The 19,866-nt window shown below is 42.8% G+C and overlaps 1 protein-coding gene across 1 annotated transcript in view; it reads right to left on the bottom strand.

Moving 5' to 3' along the window:
• Positions 1-9,725, bottom strand: part of LOC142400859 (phosphatidylinositol 3-kinase regulatory subunit alpha-like) — a 210,101-nt gene extending 200,376 nt beyond the window's left edge. Inside the window, exon 1 of the mRNA XM_075486094.1 lies at positions 7,296-9,725. Coding sequence (XP_075342209.1) covers positions 7,296-7,593 — 298 coding nt within the window. The 5' untranslated portion in view covers positions 7,594-9,725. The remainder of the gene's footprint in view (positions 1-7,295) is intronic.
• Between the last annotated feature and the right edge of the window lie 10,141 nt (positions 9,726-19,866).

Below are 19,866 nucleotides of genomic sequence, written 5' to 3'. Positions count from 1 at the left end.
TTTCTTCTTGCTGCTCTCAATCAATGAATATTCTGCAGAGCGACATATTTCCTGCCGAGTCGGCTTATTGAATCAGGACAGAACGAAGCAGAGCAAAATGATTCCACGGGCTGAAAACAAGAGAAATTCTGTCCAATTTGTTTTCCGTTTTCAGCGCTCGTCGTGCAGCGATACGCAAACTGAATGCAAAACGGATCCGCTTGGGTTCGAAGGAGCAGAAAAACTGGGCCAGAACCTGGAAAACAACACGTTTTCTCACAGGGAGAGGACGCTGTCGGCAGAAAAAAGCTCCCAAAGGTCGTTTTTTAACAGTTAAATGTTCGATTAAAGGAAAAAAATACTAAACCGACAGTCAGAGGTGGGTAGAGCAGCCAAAAACTTATACTGAAGTAAAAGTAAAAAGTAGTCATCCAAATAATTACTTCACTGGAAAAAATCAAAGTCTTACCAAGTATATTTGTCTCATTGAGTATCTCATTACACTTAATATAAGACACAACTGCCTAACAAGCACCATTTCAGCCAGATATAGGGACTTGTTTTAATACAATACATCTGGAATATCTTGTTAAGTGAAAAAGTCTTGAAAATAAATTGTTTTCAGTCATATTTCATATGAAACAAGCTCTTTTTTTTTTTTACATTTGAAGAGGTTTTTAAGCTAATTTCAAGATCACTTTTATCTCAAAAGTCCTAAATATCACATTTTATTTCAAGAAATCTGGACAAGCCGATTTTCACTAGTTCCATTGGCAGATTTTTTTGCTTATTTCAAGCAAAAACGTCTTGTATTAGGCAAATTAGAGTTCATCCAATTGATAAAATAAATTAAAATGAATTAATTAATTACAAAATGAATTAAAATAATCCAGGTAAATTCAAGAACTTGAATAAAAACTAAAAGAGACTTAGGAAATGTTTAAAACATATGTAACCCATATGTAACCTAAAAAACAAGCATTCACCTATCCATGGGGGAAAAACGAGTTTAGGAAACTTAGCGCTACATGTTTCCTCAAGTTAGATGCTGAGTTTCTGCTGAAATGTGCGTTTGTTTTGGTTGCCACAGAAGACACATAATGTAGCTGCTGTTTCTCACTCTTTGTAAGGTAAACATGCTTTCAGTATGAGGCCTCGTCTGCGTCTTCATTTCCCACCGTTGGTTCTGACATTTTTCATCTGTTTCTTTCTTTGTTTGCTACGACTGCTAATGCTAAAGCTAACCCGTCCCGCCGCTGAGATCGAGTACGGTCACGTGACCAGACTGCACGGCTGCGTCTGATTGGTGGAACACAGTCAGGTGGTAGAGCCTTTGGCGGAAGTCTCTCTCTCTGTCAGAATAAAACATTAAAATGATAAAAATAATGAGGCGTAGAATACCAAAGAGGTAAGAAGAAAAGTAACCAGCTCATTGTAGCCTAATGTAGCGGAGTAAGAGGACAGTTTCTGCTGCACACATCTACTCAAGGAAAAGTAAAAAGTATAGAGATTTAAAACTACTCCTAGAAGTGTAATGTTTTCAAAAACTTACTCAAGTAAATGTAACTCGTTACTACCCACCTCTGCTGACGGTTGATTGTAGATGTTAGAAACTAAACAGCTCAGGGCGTTTAAGAATAAAGTAAACACATGAATGATTTAAAGGCTGGAAACACAAACTGAATTAAAAGCAGTTCAGCAGGAACTAATCGTGCCTTCACTCTCAGACGCCGGCCCGTTGCAGCTGAGAGTCGGGCTACATATAAATCTATAATCCATCTGAGGCCGTTGGCTTGTTAGAGGGATGCTGTCGCCATCGATCCGCTGAACTCTGAGCTCAGAGCTGATCACAGGCGGCCGCACACCTCTGTGAGCACGGCGAGGGTTTTCCCACCGTGTTTGATCCCGGTCGTCACGCAGCGCAGCGGCGTTTCATCAGCACGCCACGAGGACGCCACACACGCTGTGAGCCTCAGATCTGCTCCGCTGTCGGCAAATGCTTTTAATCTTTTAATGCTTTGGATGTTAATAACTGGTTATTATCGCGTTAACTCGTTAATTATTTAACGCCGATAAATATTTTATCACACATTAAGGCAGGTTTTATATAATTTTTCATAAAAAAAATTTTTTATATAAGAATAATTTTTTTTTATACAAATAATTTTTTTTATAAAAGTATTTTTTTTATAAAAACAAATATATATATAAAAAAAATTTCTTTTATTAAAATATTTTTTTTTATAAAAAAAAATATATATATATAAAATTAAATTTTTTTTATTAAAAAAATATATATTAAATAAAAAATACATTTTAATTTTTTTTTTTATAAGAATACAATTTTTTGGGGGGCTTTTGTGCCTTTAATGGAAACTTCAGAGAGACAGGAAGCAGGGGGCAGAGAGAGGGGGAACAACATGCAGCACAGGGCCGTCCAATGCGGGACTTGAACCGGGGCCAGCTGCAGCGAGGACTATAGCCTCTGTACATGGGGCGCCTGCTCAACCCACTACGCCACGGACCCCCCCTGTTTTATTATTTATTTATTATTGTAAAAGTCTGTTGCTCACAGGCTTTTATTTTGTAAAAGTCTGTTGCTCACAGGCTTTTATTTTGTAAAAGTCTGTCGCTCACAGGCTTTTATTTTGTAAAAGTCTGTCGCTCACAGGCTTTTATTTTGTAAAAGTCTGTCGCTCACAGGCTTTTATTTTGTAAAAGTCTGTCGCTCACAGGCAATCACTGCCTGCTGCCGCCTGCCGACATTAATGATGTTGCTGATATGGGATACATACAGCTTCATGTCAAAAGAGGCGAACTATCCCTTTAAGTGTAGCAATGATTAGTTAGTTAACTCATTTTGTTCTAAGTTGTAATTAAATAGTAGAAAAGCAGAATTTGAAGTCTATTTATTGTACTTTTGTGTGTTAAAGTATACTTGGTACATATACAGACACGTATTAGTTTACATGCTAAATTAATAAAATAAAGTTGATTATTTTGTGCTATCAGAATAACGGAAAAACGTATTTAATTTAATATGCCACAAATATTAAGCCAGCGCACCAGAAATGTTTCTTATTTTCTATATAGCACGATAAGTCAACGGTTTGGTTCATTTCTATCAGTAAAAATGAAATACAAGAGTAAAAAGTCAAATTAAAACGAGGCACAGATTTAAAATCTGATTTAATCTCATTTTAAATCTACTGAAAACGTTCGGTTAACTTTCTGTTCACTGTTACAATGATTCAGAGGATAAAAGCCGGGCCAGATGCAGCATTTTCAGGCTTCTGACATTCAGAGCCAACATTTCGTTATGTTTCGGACATGTTCCAGGGCCTTTGGGCAGGGCATCTGGCTTTGTGATGAAACTGATGACGCTGCGTTGCGTTTCCTCTCCTTCATCGAGCTCCTGTGAGTTCCTCCGGGCAGACGGAGCTGATGATGTCTGGTTTACATCTAATTGCCTCCCTGATTTACAGCTGTGGGGCTCCGCAGAGATCTGTGATCGGCTCTGATTAACACGAGTTCTGCTGTTTACATGCGAGCAGACAGCGCCGCATCCAGGGTTCATTAGCCGACTGTCAAAACCAGGAGCCAGGAAAGGGGAAGGCGTCGGGCTGGGAAACGTCTGAGGGTTCGGTGTCAGAAAGCGTTAGACGCTGATTAGAGCTGTGAGGTATCAGCCTGATTTCATCAGGGTGGCTGATGGGAGGAAAACCAACAAGAAAACCAAGAGGAAAATATGCAGAGAGGCAGCGTTCCTCAGTAGTTTATGACCTATGTGTGATTTAAAGGTGGCATACTGTGTAAATATATCATATATCAGGGCGTCTGAGGTGTAAAACTCCTTCTTCCTGTTCCTGGGAGCATATATCAGGGCGTCTGAGGTGTCAAACTCCTTCTTCCTGTTCCTGGGAGCATATATCAGGGCGTCTGAGGTGTCAAACTCCTTCTTCCTGTTCCTGGGAGCATATATCAGGGCGTCTGAGGTGTAAAACTCCTTCTTCCTGTTCCTGGGAGCATATATCAGGGCGTCTGAGGTGTAAAACTCCTTCTTCCTGTTCCTGGGAGCATATATCAGGGCGTCTGAGCAGGGAAATGAAAGCATCTGAGAAATAACTCCTCCTGGTTTATCTATTGAGTTATTTTCTCCTTTACTAACTAATGCTAACAGCTTAGCTAACAGCTTAGCTAATGAAGGTGGCGTACACCAGCTTCTGAGGAGTTATTGCTGCTCCTTTAGCAGCAGCTAACGCTAACAGCTTAGCTAACAGCTTAGCTAATGAAGGTGGCGTACACCAGCTTCTAAGGAGTTATTGCTGTTCCTTTAGCAGCAGCTAACGCTAACAGCTTAGCTAATGAAGGTGGCGTACACCAGCTTCTAAGGAGTTATTGCTGTTCCTTTAGCAGCAGCTAACGCTAACAGCTTAGCTAATGAAGGTGACGTACACCAGCTTCTAAGGAGTTAATGCTGTTCCTTTCTGAAAGATGAACATCATTGTTCCCACATTACTTTGTTAGCTGAAGCTTTCTGGCTGAGCGGTTCCGTTCTGTAACTCATCAGCCTGCAGCTGTGTGGATAAGGTGTGTTTCCAACACAACACCGGTCCTCTCCTCACTCTCTGTGTGCTAACGTTACATTATCGGCATGTTTCTTATGAAGATGGAGGTCTCCCAGTACAACTGTTTAATGAGGTTAAAATATCCAAAATGTTTAAACGCAGTAATTAACGGTACACATGCATTACTACAAGTTGCGCTGTGTACATCTCCGGCTTGGTCCATCACTGCTGATGAGAAAGCATCGTTTGCTAGCATCTGCCGCTAGCTTAAAGCTACACTGCTAACCTGTTTCCCTCTGGGATCAACAGAGGAACTATCTGCATCTGTGATTAAACCAACAAATATTTTGACCAAAGCCCGTCTCATTCATCCCAGAATATGTCACCTTTAAATCTAATTTCTTTATCTCTGCAGCCTCATGATCAACAACAAAACTACGAAATTTTGCTCAAACTTCAAAAGTAAGATCTGAGTTTTATTAAACCAGATTTTAAAGATTTGTCAGAGTTCGACTTCATGATTTTGTCGCTCATAAACTGCAGTTTGAACCTTGATAAGAACCCGTTTAACTCCCGCACTGCCTCATTGTATTGATCACAGAGTATTTGATTCCACACGTTTGTATCAGTTTGATCTATTTCCAGCGAGAGACTCGGGTCCAAAAACTGTGAGAAAAACAGGCCGTCCCACTTAAAGGTCTATTCTGAGGCTTTGATGGGTGTTTTCCAGGGTCGGGGGGGGTTTTCAGATCCTCTGTGGTAAATAGGTCAGACGCAGAGTGGCGTTCCCTCCTCTGCTGCCTGCTCGTTCGTCTCTGTTATGGCCGCCGTCGCCCGGCTGGAGGCGGCAGCACCTGCAGCCGCTCGGCCTGAATAATTAAACATTCCTGCAGCCTCCCTGTTTCACTTCATCGTGTTTCATCTTTTATGGTTTTTATAGAAACTGATCAAATATCACCGATCGATTGAGTTGAAGTCTGAATTCTACAACGTTCTGAAGAAATATGCAAACCACCTCCAAGCCTTCTTAGAGGAACACTTTAAACACCAGCTGGAGAACCTCTGAACATCTTTGCTCCTCAAACACTCAGCCTGTTACGCTCTGTTGTTGACCTGCAACATGAACCTATTTTGATGCTCAGATTGTATTATTTATTGCAGAGGTATATTATATTATGAACTGAGCAGATATGTGACCAGTGAGGTGGGAGTTCATGAGCTCCTCATCGTCCACACACTCTCAGAAACAGGGGTACAGTACGAGTCCTTTTTCGTCCCCTGAGGTACAATCGATACTAATGTACCCCCCAGGGTTAATTATTGGACCTAAAGGTGCATATATATACCTTTTTTTCTACATGCTGGGGTACAACAGACAGTCTGTGTTAGGCTACTTCAGTATAAGGGTACACAATTGCCACCAGAGGTACAAAATTGGTCTCTGTAAGGTACAAACCACAAGGGTACAAAACTATCCCTTCTGAGGGTACTGCCCCAGTGACAAACCATCGTACCCCTAAAGGTACAATTCTGTACTTTATTTCCTGAGAGTGCATTTACACGAGTTTACATCCAAAAATCTAACCGGTGGCAGTTCGACGTAGAGCAGCTGGAATCTCACTCAGTGGGGTCACATGGCCCTGAAAGGATCGGATTATTGGCTAAATTACAATCAGACTGAGTTATTAAAGGGTAATTCTCCTTGGATATGTGGCGGTGAATGAATGGGATCAGAGGCACAAAGCGTGTCATACCCCGGTATGATAGGTGGCGCTGTACCCATTCCAACTGTTGCTAATAGAGCCACTTCCTGTTGACCTCTTCACCACCAACAACAACAACAAACTCAGGCATTGGAGAAAGATGGAGAACGCAGAGCCAGATGAAGCTACGTCCCTCTACATTTGCTCTGTGATGAGCTGCTTGTTGCACAAACTCGATGCCCAACGGAGCATTCTCCATCGCGTTGTTTGTTTCTTTCTGACGGCGACAACAACAGGAATATCGTCTCCTTTGACTTCCGGGTCACGACCCCGGGAAAACATCTGGAGCATGCGCAGAACGCAAAGTCTGATTCACCACGAGCTTCAGCGTCTACAAGCAGGTTTAGAGTGACTTTCAGCCCAGTTATCTCGGGGTCTGAATCCGATCCGATCCAGTTCTTAGTCAGATTAAGGTGTCTACATGCACTTAATAACTCAGTCTGATTGTTATTTAGCCAATAATCCGATCCTTTCAGGGCCATGTGACCCCACTGACAGACAATATATATATATATGTCACAGCTGCCCTGACGCTTTGAGGTAAACGCTAACAGAGGATGCTAACAGCTGAGGATAACCAGCTGTTAGCATCTTAGCTTAGATGGTAATATTTCCCAGATGATGCCCTCACAGAACAGGAGCTGTTTCCTCTTTGATAGAACGCTTCTTAACTTTTCCACAGTTAAAGCCTCCAGAACTTATCCATTTCAAATGGATGGCGAGCCAAACTAACGCCTCACCAGCGTCCTGTGGCGGCCTCGTTGAGTTAAAACAACAGAGATTTTCACCAAAGTCTCAGTCAAACCTCAGGAAATTATGGCAAATTGCTACATAAAAAGGCATAAAATGTCCGCTTTAAATTCCACTTATCAAGAGTTCAGACTGATTTCCAAAAAGCTCGATCATAAGTAAAACAGGTTTCTGCTGAACCAGAACCACACACCACATTTGTTTTTGGACCCAGAGAACCCGAGCCAGAACTCACCTGAAGCAGCAGCTGCTCCGGGCACCGCGGCCGGCGGCCCCCCGGGGGTCTGAGGCGCCGGACGGGGCCGGGGTTTAGCCCCCCCCACGTACTCCACGTAGGTCCGGGGAAAGTCTCCCTTCTCCTTGGTCCTCTCGTTGACGCCGTGCAGCCAGCCCTCCCGGTGCTCCGGCGGCGAGGCCCTCTGCACCGTGAGCAGGTCGCCCGGCTGCAGGTCGCCCGGCTGCAGGCCGACGCCGTCGCCGCGCTCCCGCTGGTACTCAAACAGCGCCCGGTACTGCAAGCTTTCAGATGCCATGGCAACGGGTCAGCTCAAAAACCTGAGAAGTTCTGCATTAAAGGTGAATAAATCTGGGGAAAGTCCCTGAGCTGAAGGTTGGATCCCTGAGGAAGTCCAGACTTTATCCAGAACTATTCTGCAGGCTTTAATCCAAATGTTTTCAGCTGTCAGGCTCCTGAACTGCAGCAGATGTGCTGTTTAAATCCAGATGTTTTCAGCTGTCAGGCTCCTGAACTGCAGCAGATGTGCTGTTTAAATCCAGATGTTTTCAGCTGTCAGGCTTCAGGCCTGAGCAGATGTGCTGTTTAAATCCAGATGTTTTCAGCTGTCAGGCTCCTGAACTGCTGCAGATGTGCTGTTTAAATCCAGATGTTTTCAGCTGTCAGGCTTCAGGCCTGAGCAGATGTGCTGTTTAAATCCAGATGTTTTCAGCTGTCAGGCTCCTGAACTGCAGCAGATGTGCTGTTTAAATCCAGATGTTTTCAGCTGTCAGGCTCCTGAACTGCAGCAGATGTGCTGTTTAAATCCAGATGTTTTCAGCTGTCAGGCTTCAGGCCTGAGCAGATGTGCTGTTTAAATCCAGATGTTTTCAGCTGTCAGGCTCCTGAACCGCAGCAGATGTGCTGTTTAAATCCAGATGTTTTCAGCTGTCAGGCTCCTGAACTGCAGCAGATGTGCTGTTTAAATCCAGATGTTTTCAGCTGTCAGGCTCCAGGCCTGCTGCAGATGTGCTGTTTAAATCCAGATGTTTTCAGCTGTCAGGCTCCTGAACTGCTGCAGATGTGCTGTTTAAATCCAGATGTTTTCAGCTGTCAGGCTCCAGGCCTGCTGCAGATGTGCTGTTTAAATCCAGATGTTTTCAGCTGTCAGGCTCCTGAACTGCAGCAGATGTGCTGTTTAAATCCAGATGTTTTCAGCTGTCAGGCTCCTGAACCGCAGCAGATGTGCTGTTTAAATCCAGATGTTTTCAGCTGTCAGGCTCCAGGCCTGCTGCAGATGTGCTGTTTAAATCCAGATGTTTTCAGCTGTCAGGCTTCAGGCCTGCTGCAGATGTGCTGTTTAAATCCAGATGTTTTCAGCTGTCAGGCTCCTGAACTGCAGCAGATGTGCTGTTTAAATCCAGATGTTTTCAGCTGTCAGGCTCCTGAACCGCAGCAGATGTGCTGTTTAAATCCAGATGTTTTCAGCTGTCAGGCTCCAGGCCTGAGCAGATGTGCTGTTTAAATCCAGATGTTTTCAGCTGTCAGGCTCCTGAACTGCAGCAGATGTGCTGTTTAAATCCAGATGTTTTCAGCTGTCAAGTTCCAGGCCTGCTGCAGATGTGCTGTTTAAATCCAGATGTTTTCAGCTGTCAGGCTCCAGGCCTGAGCAGGGGGGATGCTGCTGGGTCCTCTGAGGGCTGAAGGCTCGCCCTCCTTGGTGACGGCACCCCCTGGCTCAGCACAGTTTTAAAATATTATATTATGCGAAAAACACTTCTTTTTTTTTTTTTGCTCAAGGATAGATTATTTTAGTGACCATTTTGTTTATTTTCCAGCATTTGTTTTTTCGTTTTAACTCTTTACTCCCAAAATAAATGCTGAGTTATCTTCAGTATGTGTCTCAGGCTCTCTGTTATCCCCGTAAAGCCACAAAGTCTTTTGAAATGAAGAGGTCAAAATTGAATGAAAGCAAAACTAATACGGCTCCAAAATTGATAATTGTGCTAGTTCGCCTCAAATAGTGAGAAATAATGTGCCTCTGTGAGAACCGGGGGGGGGCTGGGGCCCCCTAAAGACCAGATCCTAAAATCGCCCCTGACCTGAACCCGCAGGGCTGAGCTCCGGAGCTCCGGCAGCGGGGCGGACGGCGGGGCTGATCCGGCGGACAGCGCACTCTGCTCGGCTCCTCCTGCAGATCACACCGGCGGGGCGGCGCGCGGCTGATGCTTCTCCATCCTCTCATCCGACTCTGAGCTGCACGCGCTGCAGAGGTGATGCATTATGTAAACAACTCCTGTGACCTGGAAGCGAGGCGCGTCGTGAGCGCGAGGGTCGCGTTTCCGTAACAAACAAACAAACAAACAAAGCTGGAGACGCACGGACCACCTGCTGTGACGAGGACCGCCGGAGTCCCGCGTGTTTGTTGTCCCGTGCGCACGTGACGCAGCACCAGACACGCGACAGACTGCTGCGTCATCAGGTGATGAGCAACTTTTCAGTCTGGAGCTGCAGAGCGCGGTCACGAGCAGCGTGCACGGAGGAGGAGGAAGAAGAGGAGGAGTTTTCCCCAAAACTGTTCAGCTCTTTTTCATCGATTATCTTTTTTATTAAAAGCTTAAAAAAGCCTCGAAATGAAAGAAAAAGGACAATTCTGTACAGTTTATTTACTTAAAACATGACATTAAGTTGAGATTTATAGGGTTCATATGAGCAAAGCATCTGTTCCAGGTGTGAGAAACTAAGTGAACCCCTGATCCAGCAGCTGGTAGCAGCAGTGAGAAACTAAGTGAACCCCTGATCCAGCAGCTGGTAGCAGCAGTGAGAAACTAAGTGAACCCCTGATCCAGCAGCTGGTAGCAGCAGTGAGTGAGAAACTAAGTGAACCCCTGATCCAGCAGCTGGTAGCAGCAGTGAGTGAGAAACTAAGTGAACCCCTGATCCAGCAGCTGGTAGAAGCAGTGAGTGAGAAACTAAGTGAACCCCTGATCCAGCAGCTGGTAGCAGCAGTGAGTGAGAAACTAAGTGAACCCCTGATCCAGCAGCTGGTAGCAGCAGTGAGTGAGAAACTAAGTGAACCCCTGATCCAGCAGCTGGTAGCAGCAGTGAGTGAGAAACTAAGTGAACCCCTGATCCAGCAGCTGGTAGCAGCAGTGTGTGAGAAACTAAGTGAACCCCTGATCCAGCAGCTGGTAGCAGCAGTGTGTGAGAAACTAAGTGAACCCCTGATCCAGCAGCTGGTAGCAGCAGTGAGTGAGAAACTAAGTGAACCCCTGATCCAGCAGCTGGTAGCAGCAGTGAGTGAGAAACTAAGTGAACCCCTGATCCAGCAGCCGGTAGCAGCAGTGAGAAACTAAGTGAACCCCTGATCCAGCAGCCGGTAGCAGCAGTGAGTGAGAAACTAAGTGAACCCCTGATCCAGCAGCCGGTAGCAGCAGTGAGTGAGAAACTAAGTGAACCCCTGATCCAGCAGCTGGTTGCAGCAGCGAGTGAGAAACTAAGTGAACCCCTGATCCAGCAGCTGGTAGCAGCAGTGAGAAACTAAGTGAACCCCTGATCCAGCAGCAACACCTTGATTCTTCTCTTTTTCACACATTCTGTTGTAGATCTGCTGCTGTGTTTGATGATGAGCTTTGAAATCGTCGTGTTTTATTTATTTACTTGTTTAAATAATTACAAAAGGCTCGAATAAAATGAATTATTTTGATTTCAAATTAGCTTAATGTGCCGGATGAGGATTGGCCTGATTGGACGGTCCGTTATCCTGGAACATGCCAGGATTGGAGGCGTTTCTCTTTATCATATTTTGGTTAGACAGGCATTTAGTTCATTTTCTTTTTTCCTTAAATAGCTAGTTAGACTTTTAAGTTCCTGAGTCGGTTTATTCTTTTGAGTAGCACCTTCCAACCGTAGTTCCTCCCTGAACTCCATCATCTACCTCCAGTAGCTCCTTGATTCCTGTTAAAACTGATTCAAGTCCAGGGTTCTGTCGAGGAAAGTCACCTTTTGTTTGGAAACTTCTTTGAGAAACTTTGAAAACTTCCGAACAGCACAGCCTGAGTTTCTGCCTGTTAAACAGACTGTTAAAAAGCGAGGATCAAAACACCAACAGGTATTATGACCAAAGCAAATCCCCCTCCATTTTCCAAAAGTAAACCTGTTTGCTCCATGGATGTATTATATTAACGGTTTGCCCACCCTCGTAGTGCACCAACATACAAAATGGAGCGCACCTCAGCCCCTTACGCTGCACGAAAAGGCATCGGTCAAACTGAACGGACATTTGTGCTGAATAATTAAGCCCATATTTAATTATATTTCATACAGGTTCTGGTTTTGGATGATCCAAATGAAAATAAAAAAAGAAAGAAGAAAGAACTCTTTAGAATATCTATCCAGATCTGAGCAGTCTAACTATGGTAGTTTCCATACAGGACCTAGTTTAGGGTGATCAGAATGCAGTAAAATGGCCCTGTTCTGCATTTTCACAAATCAGAAAAAGGTTTCACAAATCCCAAACAAGGTTTTAATGAGTCTATAGCTTCTTTAGAATAATTCTGTCCAGATTTGAGCAGTGTAACTATTGTAGTTTCCATACAGGACCTAGTTTAGGGCGATCAAAATGCAAAAAATGCAGTGAAATTGCCCTTTATGCCCATCCATTTAATTCGCGAATCGGATGCCAACTTCAGCGTCGTGTCTCTGGGCTTGATGTGGCGCTCATGTAACACCCCCATATTTAATATCACCACAGATTCTATAATAGTACAGATACGCCACTCACGGTGCATTTCCGGTTTCCAAAGAGGCGATTTTGGTTGCAGTTCCACCCTTTTTCCACGTGGGGCGCTCAATTTTGGAGACCAGAATGAATGGAGTCCTATGGAGTTATACGCCCTAGCGTGCCCTTATCTCAAGATATAATTTTTTTCTCTAGTAATTCGAATGTTGTTTTCGAAAGAGGATGTTTAGAAAATACCCATGGCTGAGTTTTAGATTTTTAGAGCCACTCATTTGCTTAAAAAAAGGATTTGAAGTGTATATGACGTCATACATAGCTTACGACCGGAGATGCCGCTTTACGGCAACAATCCTGCTTGTTGTTGGTCTCAAAGGCAGCAGCGTTTTCAAGAGCTGTAGTAAGAGAGAATGTGTGGTAACATCACAGGTTCTTAGGTTGTGGTAACATAAGCGGAAAAAGTCCATCTTAATTCTGTTGTCGCTTGGTATGGAGCCAGCCGTCAAGCGGTGCCTCTGGTCGTAATTCTGGTCGAGCGCTGTCATTAGCACAATGCTAGCGCGTGGTGGACAACAAGAAGCCAACCTGTAAGAAATCAAAGGGATATATGTACTCGTTCAGTAGATTTTTGACTTGAAACCCATGTTGAGCTCTCAGAAACTACATTCAAATCTGAGCGCTCTTGAGGAGACTTGGGTGAAACTGACCATTTGTAGCATCTAGCTCCATTGGGCCCCATTCATTCTGGTCTCCACCGACGCCCCCAGTGGAATTCTGGTGGAACTGCAGCCAAAAAGCCGGTACAATGGGGCTTAATAGAGAGTGGCAAGGCTGTTCGTTATAATGGCTGTGTTATCACTGCTCCATCCCTTCCTCACAGAGTCTTTATGTCAAAGTGTTAAAAAGGCAGAATTTTTCACTCTTAAAGCCCATCCTCGTTTTTTTCCCCGCCTGAAACGACCCTCCGTCCTTCTCTGTTCTCAGAGCTGTTGACATTTAGTTAAGCCGTCGTGTATGCAAATGCAAAGTGACAGAAATCAATACAGATCTGGGCGAGCAGCAGAGACGCTGTAATGGGGATCAAACAGGCGCTAAGCGGCGTCTGCTTCTCGGTGTCACCGTGTCAGACGGCGGTGATTGTGTTTGCGGTGGCTTTGCTCTCCAGGAGCTTTTCGACCAATGAGACGTGGAGGAAATACTCGAGGGAAAAGTCAGAGTTCCCAGGACGCTCGTTGGCTCAAATCAAATGTGGCAGATTCAACAGGCTTCATCATCCTTTTATCAGAGTTATTCACACATGCTAACAACCTGCGGGGCTCCCAGGGAAGCATGGATGTGGAGGGCGTCAGGACCCATTCCAGCTGTTGCTAATAGAGCCACTTCCTGTTGACCTCTGCACCACCAACAACAACAACAAACTCAGGCATTGGAGAAAGATGGAGAACGCAGAGCCAGATGAAGCTACGTCCCTCTACATTTGCTCTATGATGAGCTGCTTGTTGCACAAACTCGATGCCCAACGGAGCATTCTCCATCGCGTTGTTTGTTTCTTTCTTCTTTCGCTTTCACTTTCTTTACTTTCCCATCGCTTTCTTTCCTTTCACTTTCTTTCCTTTCGCTTTCCTTCCTTTCCCTTCGCTTTCTTTCCTTTCACTTTCTTTCCTTTCGCTTTCTTTCCTTTCCCTTCGCTTTCTTTCCTTTCACTTTCTTTCCTTTCCCTTCGCTTTCTTTCCTTTCACTTTCTTTCCTTTCCCTTCACTTTCTTTCCTTTCGCTTTCTTTCCTTTCACTTTCTTTCCTTTCACTTTCTTTCCTTTCCCTTTGCTTTCTTTCCTTTCGCTTTCTTTCCTTTCCCTTCGCTTTCTTTCCTTTTACTTTCTTTCCTTTCGCTTTCTTTCCTTTCCCTTCGCTTTCTTTCCTTTCACTTTCTTTCCTTTCGCTTTCTTTCCTTTCCCTTCGCTTTCTTTCCTTTCACTTTCTTTCCTTTCACTTTCTTTCCTTTCACTTTCTTCCCTTTGCTTTCTTTCCTTTCGCTTTCTTTCCTTTCCCTTCGCTTTCTTTCCTTTTACTTTCTTTCCTTTCGCTTTCTTTCCTTTCCCTTCGCTTTCTTTCCTTTCACTTTCTTTCCTTTCGCTTTCTTTCCTTTCCCTTCGCTTTCTTTCCTTTCACTTTCTTTCCTTTCACTTTCTTTCCTTTCACTTTCTTTCCTTTCGCTTTCTTTCCTTTCCCTTCGCTTTCTTTCCTTTCACTTTCTTTCCTTTCACTTTCTTTCCTTTCCCTTCGCTTTCTTTCCCTTCGCTTTCTTTCCTTTCACTTTCTTTCCTTTTGCTTTCTTTCCTTTCCCTTCGCTTTCTTTCCTTTCCTTTCACTTTCTTTCATTTCACTTTCTTTCCATTTGCGTCACGTTCTTTCCTTTCGCTTTCTTTCCATTCACTTTTTTAACTTTCGCTTTCTTTCCTTTCACTTCGCTTTCTTTCCTTTTGCGTCGTTAATTCGATTATAGCTATAGTTGGGTAATTCTCCTTGGATATATGGCGGTGAATGAATGGGATCAGAGGCACAAAGCGTGTCATACCCCGGTGTGATAGGTGGCGCTGTACCCATTCCAGCTGTTGCTAATAGAGCCACTTCCTGTTGACCTCTTCACCACCAACAACAACAACAAACTCAGGCATTGGAGAAAGATGGAGAACGCAGAGCCAGATGAAGCTACGTCCCTCTACATTTGCTCTGTGATGAGCTGCTTGTTGCACAAACTCGATGCCCAACGGAGCATTCTCCATCGCGTTGTTTGTTTCTTTCTTCTTTCGCTTTCACTTTCTTTCCTTTCACTTTCTTTCCCTTCGCTTTCTTTCCTTTCACTTTCTTTCCCTTCGCTTTCTTTCCTTTCACTTTCTTTCCTTTCGCTTTCTTTCCTTTCCCTTCGCTTTCTTTCCTTTCGCTTTCTTTCCTTTCACTTTCTTTCCCTTCACTTTCTTTCCTTTCACTTTCTTTCCTTTCACTTTCTTTCCCTTCACTTTCTTTCCTTTCACTTTCTTTCCCTTCGCTTTCTTTCCTTTCACTTTCTTTCCTTTCACTTTCTTTCCCTTCGCTTTCTTTCCTTTCACTTTCTTTCCCTTCGCTTTCTTTCCTTTCACTTTCTTCCCTTCGCTTTCTTTCCCTTCGCTTTCTTTCCTTTCACTTTCTTTCCTTTCACTTTCTTTCCTTTCACTTTCTTTCCCTTCGCTTTCTTTCCTTTCACTTTCTTTACTTTCCCATCGCTTTCTTTCCTTTCGCTTTCTTTCCTTTCACTTTCTTTCCTTTCACTTTCTTTCCTTTTGCTTTCTTTCCTTTCCCTTCGCTTTCTTTCCTTTCACTTTCTTTCCTTTCCCTTCGCTTTCTTTCCTTTCCTTTCCCTTCGCTTTCTTTCCTTTCACTTTCTTTCCTTTTGCTTTCTTTCCTTTCCCTTCGCTTTCTTTCCTTTCCTTTCACTTTCTTTCATTTCACTTTCTTTCCATTTGCGTCACGTTCTTTCCTTTCGCTTTCTTTCCATTCACTTTTTTAACTTTCGCTTTCTTTCCTTTCACTTCGCTTTCTTTCCTTTTGCGTCGTTAATTCGATTATAGCTATAGTTGGGTAATTCTCCTTGGATATATGGCGGTGAATGAATGGGATCAGAGGCACAAAGCGTGTCATACCCCGGTATGATAGGTGGCGCTGTACCCATTCCAGCTGTTGCTAATAGAGCCCCTTCCTGTTGACCTCTTCACCACCAACAACAACAACAAACTCAGGCGTTGGAGAAAGATGGAGAACGCAGAGCCAGATGAAGCTACGTCCCTCTACATTTGGTCTGTGATGAGCTGCTTGTTGCACAAACTCGATGCCCAACGGAGCATTCTCCATCGCGTTGTTTGTTTCTTTCTGACGGCGACAACAACAGGAATATCGTCTCCTTTGACTTCCGGGTCACGACCCCGGGAAAACATCTGGAGCATGCGCAGAACGCAAAGTCTGATTCACCACGTGCTTCAGCGTCTACAAGCAGGTTTAGAGTGACTTTCAGCCCAGTTATCTCGGGGTCTGAATCCCATCCGATCCAGTTCTTAGTCAGATTAAGGTGTCTACATGCACTTAATAACTCAGTCTGATGGTAATTTAGCCAATAATCCGATCCTTTCAGAGCCATGTGACCCCGCTGAGTGATGACTCCATTGTCATTTTCATTTATCCCTCATACTTGATTTAAAACACAACTTAATTTCTGAAAAGGGACATTTTTGTCCCCTTTTAAAACGTCCTAAAAACATCACATGTTAATATTTTTTCCACTTTCTTTTCACAAATCTCTTATTCCACTTCAGTTTTGATCATAACTACCAAGTTTTCAATTATTTAAAAAAATGTAACCCGTTAAATACTGGTTTATATGATGTAAACGCCAATTTCTGTAAAAAAAAAAAAAAAAAACACAAAAACTGCTATATTTTCAATATACAGAATTTAAAGTGGAATTGTTGAGCGGGGATAATTATGGTTTAGGATATGTCAATGATCAACAACAACATTGATTTTTAGGGATTTAAATTTTTTTGCTCTGTCTGATTTAAAAACAAAAAAAACTCCTTAATTTCTGAAAAGGGACATTTTTGTCCCCTTTTAAAACGACCTAAAAACATCATATATTAATATTTTTTCCACTTTTTTCATAAATCTTTTAACTACCAAGTTTTCAAAAAAAAAAAAAAAAATTAAATGAACCCTTTAGATGCCAATTTGAACTTTTTAGCCTAAATTTTAAGCCTTTAGGTGCCATTATTTTCAAAATATGGAATGCAAAATAGAATTATTGGGTAGGGATAATTATGGTTATTATGGATAATATGGTTATTATCCTTAATTCAGAAATTAAGGAGTTTTTTTCTACACAATGAAAAATTGCATTGTATATGATGTGTTTGAAATTTGAAAAATGCACAACTGGACCAAATATGATGAGTATCACTATCTACAGTGTGAAATTAGAGGAGAAAGTTCACCCCAAGTGGAGAAAAATGTCCCCTATCAGGGATTAAGGCAAGGCAATTTCATTTATAGAGCACAAATCATACACAAGGCAATTCAAAGTGCTTCACAGCTACATAAAATCACAAGAAGGCAATAAAATCATTAAAAATGTTTATAATGTTTATATTTTCTATTTTATTTTGTTTTCTATTTATTTATTTTATTCTCTTCTATTTGCTTGTTTTTACTATTTTAATTGTTTTCAGCATACAGTAATATCTTTACTGTATGCTGCTGCAACAAAACAATTTCCCAAATTGGGATCAATAAAGTATCTATCTATCTATCTATCTATCTATCTATCTAAAAGAAATAAAAAATAATAAAAATAAAAAATAATTAAAAATAATCATTAATTCATTCATTTAAAAGAGAAGAGTGCAGATAAAATACTTTCAGGTGTCATATGTACAGCTAAACAGAACTGTTTTCAGCCTGGATTTAAAAATTGTCAGATTAGGGTTAAATGACTGAAGTTCATCGTGACTCCATCGCTTCATTCATCCTCATTTATACAGCCCTCTGAGCACCGGTGAGCAGCAGGGGTCAAGAGCTCAGCGCCGGGCCGGGAGAAACCTTTACTGCAGGGCAGGGCCGGCCCAAGCCTTTATGGGGCCTTAAGCAGAATTTCATTTGGGGCCCCCCTACCATCACCTCAGCTCCAGATGCCTCATTATTCCACAGGCTACACTGTTATGTGTGTAACGGACCCACAATCATTAGCATTATTTGTAATCCTCTTACATTAAACAGGTGTCATTCTTGTTTTTAACCTTAAAGGGATAGCAAACTCATAAATATGGTTTAATTAACTTCTACATAAAGAGTGATGTATAAGTATGGCTCATTAATTTAACTATTTGAAAGTAACATCAGCAGGCTGGAGACTGCATTTATAGTAAACATGTTAAATAGTTTCATTTCTTTCAGATGTGCAATGGTGTGCAAAATGTTCAAAATCCAAATACAAAATGGAATCAAATGACATTCACATTATCTTACAGAAAAATAAAGTTGTAATCAAAATGAAATACTTAAATAATAAATGCAATACTTAAATAATTTTGCCCAACGGTGGCAGCAGCCAACAGGAGGCATAAATTAACCTAGTATTAGTACTTTGTCAAAGTTTTTTTTTTTTTTCTGGTGTAATACAATTTTGTTTAAATTATTCAATGTTGTTTTAATTTCATGTATATATTTACTTTTTTTATCACAACGTCTCGGTGCTCTCTGGGGCCCCCTGGTGGCGTGGGGGCCCTAAGCGACCGCGTAGTTGGCATATGCCTTGGGCCGGCTCTGCTGCAGGGAATATTTGTTTCCCTTATCGGAAGCAACCATGTGTTCTGAATTTACAGAAAGTTGGAGAGAAGCATGAAGCATGTGAACATACAGAAAGAGCAGGTTGGGGGACGATTCATTCGCGAATCGGATGCCAACTTCAGCATCGTGTCTCTGGGCTTGATGTGGCGCTCATGTAACACCCCCACATTTAAAATCACTGCTCCACCCCTGGTCGCTGGTGTTGCAGGTGAAGATTCGTCAGTGTTTATGATGCATATCAGGCGAGATAGACGATGAATGAAAACTTATTTCACAGAGGCGTTGCTGCTCGTTCACTCTTGCCCGTCGTTTCATAGCCTGGCAATGTTTGAAAACTTTGTCAGGGCGAGGGCTGCTTGTAGCCAGGCTACGTCTCCTGGTGCGCTCTTGCTTGGTCGAGGTTTGTCGGAGATTTGTTGGTGTGTCAAGGGCTGTGCAATAACTGAAATCGTGTCTTGTACTAAAATGCGGATTTTGAAATACGAATAGGGCCTACTCTTAAAGTGATGGTCCGGAGTAGATTCAACCTGGGGTCATTTGAACCGTGACATCCAGCCAAGTAGCCCACCCGAAGCAAGGCTGCTCAATTTCTCCATTGATAAAATAAATTCACAACTCTACAACATAAAAAATCATAAAAAATCATGTAGAATATAGCATATACTTTGTTGTCTACAGTAGTAGATCAACCCTCATCTTATTTTGAAGCTCCCAGCTCTCTGAAGTGACGTTGACGCAGCTTTAGCCGCAGAGAAGCTATCAGGCTTGTGTTGATAATAATAATCTCCTGGACTATTTTCAAACTTCCAAATGCATCGTTTTGTGAGTACAGACCATATTTGTACTACTGTAGAAGTTTGGTGTCATGGCATGTGATTTTAGTGTGGTAATTTTGGAGATACTGCCAGGGTCCAGTAACCCTTGTACGAAGCTATTCGGAATAACTCAGTAACTCAGCTGATGTTCAGCCAATATCGAAAAAACTTTGGGTGGGCTACTTGGCTGGATGTCACGGTTCAAATGACCCCAGGGTAAATCTACTCCGGAGTATCACTTTAAGTTTGTCCCGACCCAGGATGTTTCCGACGGCCTAAACAAGACCGTGCAGATGGCTTTTAACTTTTAATTTGGGGACAATGTCGCGTCAATACGCATCATCTAATGCAATGCCTATTATTTATCATGAAACCTCAATTCGGAAGTATTGGGCCTAGCTTGTACCCAGCACTTTTCAAACCTTACTCAGGTTTATGGTAATTGTCCCCAGCACTTCTGAAATCAAACTGACGCCCATGCCTGGGATCAGTGCCCCCCCCCCCCCCCCCCTCCCTCGTGCGCCCTCACATAGAGGTGCACAGGGCGGCTGCACCCACCTGTGCGAGCAGGGGGGGTGTTTTAGGATGGAGTTCGAAAAACATGCACAGACTCAGAATATTCTGTAGGACAAACAGGGTGAAATATGGATGGTCAGTCAGCGAAGGAACAA

The sequence above is a fragment of the Odontesthes bonariensis genome, chromosome 15, assembly GCF_027942865.1.
Source record: "Odontesthes bonariensis isolate fOdoBon6 chromosome 15, fOdoBon6.hap1, whole genome shotgun sequence".
NCBI classification, from domain to species: Eukaryota; Metazoa; Chordata; class Actinopteri; order Atheriniformes; family Atherinopsidae; genus Odontesthes; species Odontesthes bonariensis.
This window is presented reverse-complemented; position numbering and strand designations above follow the sequence as displayed.